The 14,510-nt window shown below is 39.0% G+C and overlaps 1 protein-coding gene across 4 annotated transcripts in view; it reads left to right on the top strand.

Annotated features, from left to right (window-relative positions):
* SEPTIN8 (septin 8) overlaps window positions 1-14,510 on the top strand; it is a 61,380-nt gene that overhangs the window by 43,553 nt on the left and 3,317 nt on the right. The window contains exons 5-10 of one of the 4 annotated variants that reach the window (XM_063120693.1): window positions 1,911-2,072; window positions 3,320-3,416; window positions 4,186-4,354; window positions 4,622-4,754; window positions 5,629-5,819; window positions 10,358-10,402. In XM_063120693.1, the coding sequence (XP_062976763.1) occupies window positions 1,911-2,072; window positions 3,320-3,416; window positions 4,186-4,354; window positions 4,622-4,754; window positions 5,629-5,819; window positions 10,358-10,397 (792 nt within the window). In that variant the 3' untranslated portion in view covers window positions 10,398-10,402. Of the gene's footprint in view, window positions 1-1,910; window positions 2,073-3,319; window positions 3,417-4,185; window positions 4,355-4,621; window positions 4,755-5,628; window positions 5,820-10,202; window positions 13,711-14,510 lie in introns of those variants that run through there. The other 3 variants (XM_063120692.1, XM_063120694.1, XM_063120691.1) reach the window with 3 other exon arrangements.

A 14,510-nucleotide genomic window follows, 5' to 3' on the forward strand; every position in this document is an offset into this window, starting at 1 on the left:
TATTCCCATTTTGCAAGAGTAGCATAACTGATATGCTTGGGTATGCTTTTTATGAAGCATATCTCATAATGGGGTACATCTTGAACTTTCAGTATCTTTTTGGAATGGAGGAATGTTGTAGCATGAAGAAGCCTGCCAAGGCAACTCTTTGATATGTTTTTGAACACTAGATGACTCTGAGGCATCTTCTTGCATTCTAACTGTTGATGATATGTGAGAGACTTGATGAGAGAACACCAGATTTTTGACTAAACTGTCATCCAGGAGCTGTCATCAATGACTTGCCAGGTGGGGTCCTAAGTATCCTCCTTTAAAATAAATGGCAAATGAGGCACTATAATTGCCTTTTCTTTAGAGTTCAACCAAAAGAACTAGGGACAAACAGGATATAAGTGGGGCTTTGAACACAATGTTATTGTGCAGAGTGCTTCTTTTCAGTGTTCCAGTCAGCCAATGATGACCTTTTGCAGGATTTTCCCTTCCATTTCCCCTTTTGATTTCCTGTTTATTCTCCCTAACTGTCATTCAGCATTCTATAACTACAGAGCATGCTCATTGGGCTCTTTGAGTCTCCCCCTAAGTTTTTCCCCTCCTAAACGTGTCATGTACTTTTGTAAACCTTGGGGTTCCTCCAAGCCCACTGATGCTTCCCTCTTGTGTGTGGATAGTGCTGCTAGGCCACACAAGGATCCTTACTCAGAGAATATATAGGACAAGTTTAGCTAGGAGTGAACTGAATTTGGAGTCGCACAGGTTGACGTCTTCCAGTGCTCATGTGAGCATTATCTTGTTCATCCTTTTCCTGAGTGCAAACCTTAATATGTCATAGTCTGCAAAGGGGCCTAACTTAGCCAAATTGCCAGGCTTCACCTGCTTTGGCAGGTCGTTGAAAATAAGTCATTGATCTACAGAGATTACTTAGAGCAATGAAGGTGGCCTATTGGTTTGACTGACCAATTTTAAATATGGGAACTTCTAAAAATGTTGAATTACATATCTGAATTGCATCCAATATAGGTCACTAGGTTGGGAGGAAAGATACTTTCCTCCTGTTATAGTATATTGAGAAAATGCATTCAGAGTTGTAACTTTCAACATGGAGCCAGTTCAGTTCATCTCATTTTGCTTTACTTCTTCACTGATCTGTTGTAAACCTTCACAAGCGACATTGTTTTGGTGCTGCTGTGGTCTAGCAATTGCATTAATTCCAAGAAGAAGAAAACATTAAACATCCTGGCGAGCTCCCAGGATGCTCTCTTCTTTGAAGGGTTTAGGGAACTTACCCAGAATATAGTTGAACAACCATGTTGTGTCGCTTAAGGACACAATGCCTTGGATTTGTATTAAAACTCAGTGTTGGCTTGTTAAATATGTATTTCAGATGGGGCATGGGAATAATTAAAATAAAAGGGATAAGATTTTGCAGTGGGGAATGCATCATCATTATATACAAAATATATGCCATAAATGTTTAATTTTCCAATCAAATAACCATTAAATTAGTCAAATTACTTTAGTCAATTCAGTGTCAAAAAGCACTTAACAGCTTAACTATTCCAGTCAAAATGTTAATACTGCCAAGTGAGAATTCTTATTAAGCCATCTATTCCAGTAAATTAGAGACCAGTTCCAAATTTCATAAAAATATTTCATTTGATATTTCTCTTCCTTCACTTCATAGAACCTTGCCAAATGCAAGACATATATAAGGTATTCCAAGTCTTTTTAACCATACAACTGAATATGGACTCTTCAGTTTCTTTCCATTTACTAGTTATCTCAATTCTGGCTGCACTCCTAAAAGATATTAATACAATTTTATAAGCACCACTTCATTGGTTGTGGTTAAGCCAAAGATAAGCCTTAAAGTGAGTTTTTAATCATGGCCAATTGTTTTCCACCCTACACAGGTGAACATTATCCCTATAATTGCCAAAGCTGACACCATCTCCAAGAGTGAGTTACACAAGTTTAAGATTAAAATAATGAGTGAACTGGTCAGTAATGGAGTCCAAATCTATCAGTTCCCCACAGACGATGATGCCGTGGCTGAGATTAACTCTGTAATGAATGTGAGTAATGTAATTGCTACTCGAAATTTGTACAGTTTAGTATTTATAGTGGTTGCATTTCGAAAGTGAAAATTATATGGTAGACTCAGTTCATTGGTGCTGCACCTCCCATTTCTCAACTGGGTGCTCCTCTTTTTGTACAAGGAGGCAATGGAATCTTCTCATACTGGCTGTTTAACTTCATGTATATAAAGGCATTTGAGCCTCACTGGCAAAACACGGGGTTACACACAATGTCCTAAACAACCTGATTGCCGCAACGGGAGACATTTTATGTTTCTTGCTTAAACTTGCAATGTGGCAGACTTCCAGATGTTTCAGAGTACACCTCCCAGCATTCCTGATGATTAGCCATATTGGCTGGGGCTGGTTAGAGTTGATGTGGGAAGGCTGCAATATGGTGTACTCATCAGAGCAGACAGCACTTGTATCAGTCAGCAAGCCAAGACAATCCACACATTGGATAGAATGTGGGTGTGTGGAATGTCCCCTTTCATACACTTCAACCATCTTTGGTGTGGGGACTGAATTTTCAGTGCTATCCAGAATCATACTAATGCCTGCAGGCTTTGGATTGAAGGAATGTATGAGTGACCTCTTCACATGCTTGAATAAGCCAAAAATCCTCCACTGGCATTAAAACAAAACAAAAAACATTCCCCACTCAGGAAGCAAAGAGAATTTCTGGATTCAGACGTTCACATGGGGGGAAGAAGCTATCATGGCTTTTCCTCCTGCGACAACTATTTGCATAATACCCTGCGATGCAATGCAGGTTGGCATGTCATTCGAACCCAATGTGGGGCACAGTGGGGGTGGCTTCATACCCATCCTACAACCCATGACATGCAGTAGAGATTGCAGGGCAGGTACAAAGCCACTCCCGCTACACCACACACTGGGTTCGGATGACACGCCAGTCCTCGTTTCATTGTGAAGGAATATGCAAATGTCAGCACATGTGGGGGGGAGAAGCCACAATGGCTTCTTCAACCTGCGTGACCATCCAAACACACCCTGTGTGTGTGTAGAGGTTTAATCTTCCCCTTCTGATGCATGGCGATCCAAATTCAAATTGGGGTGACACACACTTTAGAGTAAGAAAACAAGAGCAGTCAGGTACACACTATGTAATTAACACAACATGTTGTTTGGCCCTGAGAAATTTGAGTTTAAGAGCCAACTTGAGACTAAGAGAGGAGAAAATGATACTTTTGCATGTAATTCCATGTGATGTGTCATTTTAGGCTCATCTACCCTTTGCTGTCGTGGGAAGCACAGAAGAGGTAAAGGTTGGAAATAAAATGGTGAGAGCTCGGCAATATCCGTGGGGTGTGGTACAAGGTAAGTCAGAAACTGGGCCTGTTCCGCAGTGATGCGTATCCTTTCCTATAGTGGCTGTTTGGGAAAGTTTCCTGGTCGTGCAGCCATTGCAAGCGATGGGTTAACTGACACATTCTTTTGTGGCCAACTTCAGCTGGCCTTGATTTCCAGAGAATGTCATAGTTATATATTACTCGAACAGGCTTTCACAAGGAACATATCTACAAGCCACTTTTCCAACAAAAAACTTGAGCTCAGAATGACTCCCAATAATTAAAGTATTTAAAAAGTATAAATAACGTTTCAGTCAATCAATAAATCCATAACGTTATAATATGAAAAGCAAAATGAAACAGTAATGCAAGAAGAAGAAAAAACAATGCAATAAACCATTCAAATCAAAAATATAAAACAATTTATTTTCACAAATCAAAACTTATTTTACATGTAAACCAGCCTAAAAACGGAAGCAAAAGAACACTATGATAAATACGAATTATGTATTGTAATATATCAATAAGAAATTAATCATAGGCTGCCATCCTAAACACAGTTGCTAGGGCATCAGTCCCTTGGACCAGTTGTGTGATTTCCTGTGCATGTTCACTCAGATTGCACTACAAACCTTGCTAATCCTGCTGGGTGAAGCTGTGATCCTGTTACCAAAGGAAGCACTGTTTTCATTCTACTTCAGATGTTATTCCAACAAAAAAGATGCCAGAGTTGAGACTAGTTACGTAGTAACCATTTTTTAAACATGGGTTACACTTCTTCACTTTGTTTTAATCAGTTGAAAATGAAAGCCACTGTGACTTCGTGAAGTTGCGAGAAATGCTGATCCGTGTCAACATGGAAGATCTTCGGGAGCAAACTCACGCTCGCCACTATGAGCTCTACAGGCGGTGTAAGCTGGAAGAAATGGGGTTCAAAGATACTGATCCTGACAACCAGCCATTCAGGTGAGAGAGCAGCATCCCCTCCACCATTTCTTTCCACAGATGTACCTGCACAGATATGTGGAGGCTGGAATATCTGGGGGGTTTGTGAGCACGATAAGAGTACCAGGACACGGTTTAATGCTCATATTCTGTGTCACTGCCAATCTGAGGTATTTCCCTCTTTGACATGTGCACATCCCTTGTATGTAGGCATATCTTTACAGCTGTCTATAACCTTTCACTATGTCACCATGATTTGGGGTTTGTGTGTGTTGTGTTTTCAACCAGCCTTCAAGAAACATATGAGACCAAACGAAAAGAGTTCCTTTGCGAATTGCAGAAGAAAGAGGAAGAAATGAGACAAATGTTTGTAAACAAGGTTAAGGAGACCGAGTCGGAACTGAAAGAAAAGGAAAGAGATGTGAGTGTGGCAGAGAATGAATCTGGACCACAGATTCATATTCTAGGAAGTATTGACTTTGTGTACGCCTTGGCCCCAATTGCGAAGAGCGGTTGCGCTCAGCAAGAGCGGCAGGGTTTTGTACTGCTCTTGCCTAGCAACTCACTGCCCGATGCCCTCTTCCCATGCTGGATTGGGTGTCCCAGGTTCGAACAACACATCCAGCCCATCATATGTAAAACAACCCATTGGTTGCTATTGTGCTTTGTTTGAAAAAATTAAAAAACAAACGCCCAAAAGCTGATCCGTGTCAGGCTTGCACGACACACCCACCCAGCAAGGATAATTTCACACAACACCATGGGTTGTGCTGTAAAGCAGGAGAGGCAGGCATGGTACAGGCAATACACCCACCCATCCCCAACATCCCATCAGTTTTTGAACTGATGGGCTGTTGTTAAGTGTGAACAACCCCAACATAAATTGTTGTTACTTATCAGTAAAGTGTAAGACAGACCCAAAGGCATTAAACAATGCAGCCTGCAAACGTCTACCCCCAAACATACCAAGTGCATGACATAGCAACCAGATTTCTTACAGCCTGCAGAAGCTGATATCTCCCATGCTCCACTCTCTCATTCTGATGCATTTCTTAAAGCTTCAATAGAGACAAAGGTGGTGGTGTTGAGTCTCTTCTGCTGGGCTTTGGATGTTCTTGCTGCTCCAGCCCTGCAGAGGTGGCACCTGTGTTGCTCAGTAACATTTAAATCACTCCCCTCTGAGTCCCTATGGGACGCTCTTGTTTGGGTGGTAGACCCCTAATTTAAGTCAGGGTTGGGTTGTCGTGCCAGGTAGAAAGCCACTTTAGCTGAATTTCTTCCTTTTCTTCTGCCAGCTGCATGAGAAGTTTGAACATCTAAAGAGGATACATCAGGAAGAGAAGAGGAAGGTGGAGGAGAAGAGAAGAGAGCTAGAGGAAGAGATGAACGCCTTCAACAGGCGGAAGGTGGCAGTTGAAACATTGCAGTGTCAGTCTCTGCAAGCCACTTCACAGCAGCCGCTGAAGAAAGATAAAGACAAGAAAAAGTAAGCAGCCTGACCTGAACTTCACTTTGTTTCCATCTTTGCCAAGATACACATAGGGGGCAGTCCTATGCATGTTTTAACAGAAAAATGTCCTACAACTCCCAGCATGCCACAGCCAGCCATACCCATAGGCACATAAAACGACTTGGCCATAAAACACTTAGTCATATAAAAATATTGATATTATATTTCATGGTATATAAATACCACGAATAATAAATAAATAAAGCAAGCAAGATTTTGGGAAGAGGTTTAGGTTAATTGCCAGAACAGTAAAGCAGCACCCATTTCTCACTCAGAACTGCCTCAAAGCTAATAGCCAAAGCCAAGGGGGTCCTGCATAAATGTTAGCCTTGGCTTCAGAACCATTTCAGAGATTTGTGAGGGGAAAGGCTTGTATCGTCTCAGAATTGTGGCAGTGGTGCAGTTAGTGCTTGTGATGGCCTCGATTTTCCTAGCATCTTTGGTTTTAAAGGAATGCTGTGTCTGCTGGTCACCAGGGCAGTAAAATAAGGACGTTCTATATTGACAAAGCAGTGCTATGTTCTGCAGTGTTTAACCATTAAGCATCACCAACAGGTGCTGGGATTTTTATTCCATAGGACTGCAAAATCCAGTTGGTTTAACTTTTGGTACTTTTACAAAACACAAAAAAATGGGCTTTAAGTAGTGAAGAGCAGGGTTCAACGAATTGGGTACATCCTACATGTTCTTGACTCCACATCATTAGTTAGAATAGGTCTGTGTTCCATAAAGCTTTACTTGTTTTAGTGAAAAATATGTAAAATACATATGAATTTATGAAGGTGCCTTATTGAGTCAGACCTTTGGCCCATCAAACCCATTACCATTTACTCTGACTGGTAGCTGTCCAGGGTCTTCGACAGACATCTTCCGCAACAATGCCAGGCAATTTTTAAAAAAAACTAGCAATAAACTTTCCTTCTGCAAAGCAGGTTTTGTACCACTGAGATTTAGCTGCTCCTTGTGAGCATGAGATTTCCCTTATTGGATCAGTGGTTTGTTGAGTCAAACAGTTGCCAGCCACGTGTCCCTGAGCAGCCCATAAAGAAGTCATAATGGAGAAAGCCACCATCTGACGTTTCCCTCCAACCAGCCTGATAACTGAAACAGAACTTCCATATTCAGAGGCAGGGGATCTCTAATAGCTGTAGATTTGTCTGATCCACTTGTAAAACCATTTAAGGGCCAAAACAATCTGTATCAGCTACACCTTTCTCCCCTTCATTTTTGCTTTAGGACCAGGGTGGGGGGCAATTCAGGGGTTGGATGCAGCATTGTGGTTCCACCAGAAGGGCACCCCTCCCCCAGCCCTCTGGAGAGGATTTGGAGGAAGCAGGCGTAGTGAAGGAGAGGCTGCAGAAGTTCTGGACCACATCTACACCAAGCAGAATATAACACTATGAAAGTGGTTTGAAAACGGTATATGGAATGTGTCATGGGCTCCAACAGTTGTCAGTGCACTTCAATACCAGTATAAAGCAGTAGTGTAGATCCTGCAATGTTCTGCCAGCAGTATTATTCTGGTGGTGGACCCACGTTGCTGGATCCAACCCCAGATCTTAAAAGCCGCCTTAACCCCATGTTAAGAGTTTCAGTCCAGATCCTCCCCCTAGAGTAAAAATGCATAGCTGCTAGACACAGATTTAAAGTACTGTCTTGTTTTGGCCCCAAGCCAGCAGCCACACAGCATCTTGTGTCACAGAATGCCATAAAAATAAGTCTTCAGTATACAAATAAATACATTTTGTTTGTGATGAACCAGCTGTTAAAAGCAAATGTTTCTTCAGTGTGCCCTGCCAATAGGTCACTGCTCCTTAGAGCTGCTGTTTCTTGTTGAACCATTTAGAAAGGGATGGGGTTTAGAATAAAAACTGGACTATTCCATTGCTACACATGATATTTTATATTCTTTGAATTAAATTATTAATGCTCAAGGAGATTAACCATTCATGATAGTGCTATTAATGGAGGGACTACAAGGCAAGGGTTAGCAGCATCATATTTCAGGTTGACCATTGAATACATAGCTTCAGGGTTTGCTTCTTTTAGCCAAGATTGTTTGAAGACCATGAAGTTCCACCATTGGAAATTAATGGTGGCGTTTTCCTGCTGGAGTGTGCTAGAACCTCCATAGCATATGTTGTTGTCTTGCCAATACCATGGAGGGACACCTACTTTTTATATCCTAAACAACAAATAACTTGTCCTGTAAAGTCCTTATGTGGTTGTATCATGAGGCACATTGAGAAGAACAGTTTTATCTGTCAGCAGTGCGGTGGGGTGATCTCTAGTCTGTTAATTGCTCATCACTGTTCAGACCTTAAATCCATGCATCCTGGGCCTTGGGAGGAATGTCCTTCTCCTAATATGAGAGGAATTGCTTTCTCCTAATAATTAATGTAGAAGGTGGTTCTTTGGTAAATTGTTTAGTGTCAGCAAACTATTGCCTCTGCAGCTATAGCCCTAAATTGGAATAGCTGAAACAATACAGTGCGGAAGAGCGTGAGATGGTACAAAATTGGAAGAGTTCCTATAGGAGAAAGTTAGGAAGCTGCTTTATACAATGTCACACTAATGGTCCTTCTAGCCCAGTATTGTAGACACTGATGGGTAATGGCTCTCCAGGGTTTCGGACAGGAATCTTTCCCAACCTACCTGGAAAGCCAGGGATTAAACTTGGAATCTTTTGCATGTAAAACAGGTGCTCTGCCACTGAGCTGTGGCCATTCACCTGAAGCAGGGTGACATGAGCTCGTACAGCCAATGAATTTCTAAGTTATCAAAGTGCATCTTGATAAAATATTAGCAAGTTGAATAGTGTTTGTCCCAGCACATCTTAGTAGTATTGAATTAATTACTTAACTCCAATGAAAGTGCTCTAGGGGTCTTTAAGTGCTTAATATTCTTTCCTGGTTTTTTTTTAACGATCAGAATTAATTTTATATTCAGAAATATAATAAACAATTGTACAAATGTTATGAACTTGACAGATTAGTATGAACTATACAGGTGTAGAGCTGTCCAAAATCTATATAGATGATAGTTCTTCATCTGCCTTAATTGTGAGATGGGCATAGTATATTTCTATTATTTGATAGCCTAGCTAAAGATTTAATTTTAATGAGTGATTAAAATATGGATAGAAATTGGGCTGGGGCCTATGGAAGCAATGAAAGGAAGCTACCATAAAAGACTGCAAATGAACTATGGATATATATTTTTTCAAATTTAACTCAGCTGACATGCCACTGGTATCTCGGTAGCTGTTAACAACTTTAGCTAGTAATCAAACTAATCTTAATGTTGGGTAGTACAGAAAGCAACATTTAGTGGTTACTTTATTACAATTATTTTTTCCCTCATTGTGTTATATCTTAAGATATGATTTCAGCAAAGCTGTAGTTGTAGGTGAATAGTTGGCCATGTCTGATGTAATTATTCCCTGTGTCTTTGCATGAAAAGTTGGCAGCATTGAATGGGTATGTAATGGTGCATCTCCATGTCAGAATAGTCAAGTGTTATTTAATTTAACACCCCACCCTTTCATGCAGAAGTCCTCCCAAGGCGGCTTACATCAATAAAATACACAAGAACATACTTATTCTAGGTAGCAGTAACCTGGTACAGTAGGTGGCAGCTATTGTTAGAGAAGTTGTCCATCCCTTACAATGCATCTAAATTAGCGGAATTAAACAATCAGACCTCAAGATTGCTGCAGGGACTTCTATCTTGACACACTCTAGTCATTTCTCTGGTCTTGACTCATATGCTAAGTTTCTGCCTTTCTGGTCTTCCACAAATTATGAATAATGACGATCTGAGTTTTGTGTTTCAGCTTAATATGGAGGTCTCCTGTCAAGAGATCTCCAATTAACATTAGTTAATACACGATGTTGGTAGTAACGATTTTCTGTTTTTAGTCTAGCAGCCTTAGTGAACAATTTATTTAAGCACAGTGTTTCAGTGGAATTGGCTAATGTATGAATGGCATCCAGTGATAATGTAACTGTCGTTTCTACCAAGACCAGTCATAATGAACTGCCATGTACTGAGTCACAATATCCAGTCTAGAATGGCATTATCAGCCACCATGGCTGATCCAAGATCTCAGGCAGAGCCCAGTCCTGCTACCAGAGGTCATAAAAAGTGAGAGATACCGGCATTGAACCCGAGGTATGGTAGAGCTTAGCTCTAGTGCAATTACTAGATGGGGAATTTTTTGAAATATCATTTAGATTTGATAACAATGTGACCCAAAGGGTCACCTTGCCTTTTTAACGTGATTTATTATTATGTTTTATGATTTCATTATGTTTAATTTCTATAGTTTAATTTGTGCTTTTTATGTTTTTGTTTCAGTTAATCTCACACGCAGACTTACATGCCGGGGAAAAGACTCTGTACATTCATATGTTTTAGTTGCTTGCTTTTCCACCCTGTGAATCCTTCTGTCATACCATTTGTGCAAGTGAAACAACATGAAAGACAAATTGACCATCTTCTGCCTTTTTCAGGGAATGGATTGTGACCATGTGGGATGTTAACATTGTTTAGAAAAGGTACTTGCCTTGTCTTTCCAGATTCCCTGTGGAAAGTGCTTTGTATGTCTCGTTCTGAAATGTCTGGTGTTTAATTTGTTTTAAACCCATTGAATCACCATCTATTTATAAACGGGCCCTAAATATAACTAATAAATGTTTAAAAATGAAATCTAGACTAAGGAGTTCAGTATAAAAGTTGCTGTTAGGAACTTTTTTTGTTTTATTTTTGGTCAACAGTTGTAAATTGAATGTGTTAAGAGTTTGAGGTGACACTTTAAATTTTTTATTTGAAGGAAACACTCTTAACTTCATAACTTGCACACCTACACACTAGTGTATTATTTAAACAACCCCCTTAAACATCTTGTATGTTGTGTGTAATATGTTGTAGTAATATAAAGGTAATATGTCAACATTTAGCTTTTCTGTTGCTGAAATGCGACCTTATTAAGCAGGGGTTTTAAGAGGGCTTGTGTTCACTGTATGCTATGGGAGAGACATGAAATTCCTTTTCTTTCACTGGAATATGCTCCTGTCCAAGTAGATGTTTCATCCTAAAAAAAAAATTCCCCCCCAAAATACCACCATAATCAAACATCAGAAGTAGAAAATTGCAGTTTAAAAAAATACATAGCATCAATCTCCATTCCTTCAAGGATGGTGCTTCTGCCTTTTATACTGCTGCCATTTTTTTAACTTGTTGATTTTGACTGTCTTGCAAAGACTGAAAAAGTACATAGGATTTGACTATTTCAGTAGCTAATAGAAGCTACTGTCAATAACAGAGGTGAGACAATCGGTGGGGATAGCATTGATAGCAACAGCTCCATATACTTAAAAATTAAGCAGAGTTTGAAAACACTTAGATCTGAAAATTTCTTAAGATCGTGCCTTTTTGCTGATTTACATTCTTAATTGATCACATAGACATCCGACCAAATTTAAAAGTCCCTTTAGACAGTTGGCTAAATGAAAAGGTAAAGGTAAATTGACATAACTTGCTGTTCCAAACGCACCTTTTTTGCCACATGCTTTGTGAAAAGATGCATTTGAAAAGTGAGCCCTGTGAAAGGTCTCCAATTTACTTTTACTTAACAATCAATCCTGGGATTTTGCAAGATTTCTCACTGTTCAATACATATTGGATACATTCATGAGTTAGAATTCAAAAAGGCCACTGGCAAGTTCAAGTTCCTCTATAGCAAAAGATCTCCTTATGTTGGGGACATCAGTTGCATGGCCTGACTAATTGTATTAATGAAGCTGCAAGGCAGCAGAACAGAGTTTGACCAGGTTATACCGTATTTCTTCGATTCTAAGACGCCATCGATTGTAAGACGCACACTAATTTCAGTACCACCAACAGAAAAAAAACTTTGATTCTAAGAAATAATAAATGCACCCGCAATTCTAAGACACACCCCATTTTTAAAGATGTTTATATGGGGGAAAAGTGCGTCTTAGAATCGAAGAAATATGGTATATGAGCTTGCACTAATGCGTTTGAAGAACACAGCGTCTTGTTTCTATAAGAAACTGTAAGAAAAACCATATGCACTGCTAGCTGTTAGAAGCGTCAAAGAAGCATTGAGGGTCTCTCACCAATTCCTTTCTCCTATAGAGTGCAAAGTGAAATACATCTCTCACCCACAGGAAGGCAGCCGTGATCCCCAGAGGTCATGCTTGTGTTGTTGGTGTTTTTAACCCCTGCTTCCATGTAACGTTAGCAACTGTTCACAGATCTTTTTGCTCTGGAAGCATTTTAGCCTTCCAATTAAATTCCCTTCAATGGTGTAGCATAGCCTATATTTTATTTTTAAAACATGAAAGGCATTTTTCTTGCCTTTTCAGAAGTAGCATATGGTTGTATTGTGGGCCTGAGGTTCTTTGTCGTGTGCATCCTTTCGAAGTTTTTGGATATTGAAATATTGTCTTAAGTTTTTTTCTTCACTTAAGGCTAATGTCTGAATATATTGAAAATCATGTTACAGTATTACTTGATATTTTTAAGGTAAAAAATCCTCATGAAAAAATATACAGGTACTTTTTAATGGCAAACTACCTAATGGTGGTATAGGGGATAGTTACACTTTTTTCAGGAGTTTGTTGTAATCCGACTCTCTTTTTTTAAAGGCTGTGCCTCTATTAAGCTAAATATATATATTTCCTAAAAGGTAACTTTCAAAATATTAGGGATGGGGAATGGCTGTGTACAGGATCAAATACGATGTATGTTTATGTACATGATGACAATCCTGACACATGATGGGTTAAAGTTGCAAAGCAAACCATGTTTTCCTTTGAGAGATGAAGATTTTGTATAAGGCTAAAAAATTAATACGAAGGAAACTGCAGGGCAGTAGAATAGAGTTTTATCCAATATGCAAACTAGTGCAGCTTGAGAATTTATCTAGTATCTGCTAAAGCCAACAAATTATTCTATGCAAATATCTTATTTCTGGTTGGCTTTCTGGAGCTCAGTTTGTTCCTGCCCTTTTTTGGAAGTTTATGAAAATGTGGTAGTAATAATGAAAAGATAAAACGTGTAGAAAACATGGCCATAATGGCAATATATTTCTGATGAAGACATTCAGAATGTATGTAACAATATATTAATTATTTTATATATGTCTCTGTGTGTGTATGTGTGTGTGTGAATATATCACACACACTTTACATTGTGTTGACTGTTTTGTCATTTTTAGAGAAATCCTGGCCTCAACTTTGCCTCAGTCTTTGTTAATCTTTTTGTAACAGTCTTCCCCAATATCTTTTTCTTGGTTCTGATCCTATTTGGTAGTACTTGACTTCACATTTTTGTATGAGACCAAATGGTATATTGTAATTCTATACATTATTTCTTATTTAAGAAGTTACTGGTTGTTATAATGTGACACTAATCTTAAATTAAATCTTAAACTAAGTTGAAGATTCACCTCTTGTGTATGAGGTAAGAATGGCAGGAAAACACAACACTCAATTCAAATTTCCTGATTTTTATATATGTTTGACTAATGGAAAGATGCATCTTTCCTTTGAATCTTAACTACAACATATTTTTGTGTTCTTAAAACTTGTCTATTTTAGCTGGATATTCATTTTGTAGTGTGTGTGTTGTAATGAGCACAAAGCAGAGGATTCTATCTTGAAGAACATATTGAATGATATTTGCAAGACGTCAACAGGAACACCCATAGAACTGCTTTCGTGAAATGTTAACATGTCATTCTCATTTTTGTTTTACCAATTATTTTTTAAAAAACGTTCACTTCTTTCAGTTTCCTTTGTACTTCTTTCTTTTTATTAAATGTTACATTTTATTTTGAGTTCTGTTGTGTTTTATTTTTTCATGTTTCTGTCAATCTTACTAAGTTTTTAATGAAAAAACAATTAACTGTAACTTGACAATTCCAAGATTTGATTTATCACCCACTTAAGTTGATGCGCCTGAGCTGAAACTGTAATCTCATTGGCCTGGTTCAGACAACGTGCTAAACCATGCTGCTTAACCACAAAATGGCTAATGGAATGCATTTGATATCTATAGGCCCAAGCCATTTAACGTATAGAAACACCTGGAATTAGGTTTGCCTGGGTTTAACAATAGGTGAGTCAGTAATATACGGCTTATATTATAAACTTAAAATAATTTTGCTCAAAGGATAGGGGGAATTCATACATTTTTACACTACTCTGGAGTACATCAAATAATGTTTTGTGCTTGAAGGGTTGCCAAGATGACATAGCATTAAATGTAATGTCAAATTTGCTCGAAAAGGACATAGGGTTCATTTCTGGTCAGGCTTAGGGTGGTGGGGATTAGCTTGCCAATGAGAGCCTTCTTATCACTGGACGTGTTGCTGTATTTGTTAAAGCGTGATGGAATGGCCTAATGTGCACTGTGTATGCATGAAGCGAAGTTGCGTTATAATATATTACAAAGTTTGGCTTCCCAAGAGCAATCACGATCCTAGATTTAACTGTGTGAATAAGAAATATATTGATAACATAAAGGTGTGATGTAGAGAACCTAAGGAAATCCTTCCTGTGTTGGTAGAACGGATTAAAGGGATAGAATGGCAGCTTTCCCGCTGCTGTATAGAAAATGAGAGTGCTCAGATGGAAT

The sequence above is a fragment of the Elgaria multicarinata genome, chromosome 3 (assembly GCF_023053635.1).
Source record: "Elgaria multicarinata webbii isolate HBS135686 ecotype San Diego chromosome 3, rElgMul1.1.pri, whole genome shotgun sequence".
NCBI lineage: Eukaryota > Metazoa > Chordata > Lepidosauria > Squamata > Anguidae > Elgaria > Elgaria multicarinata.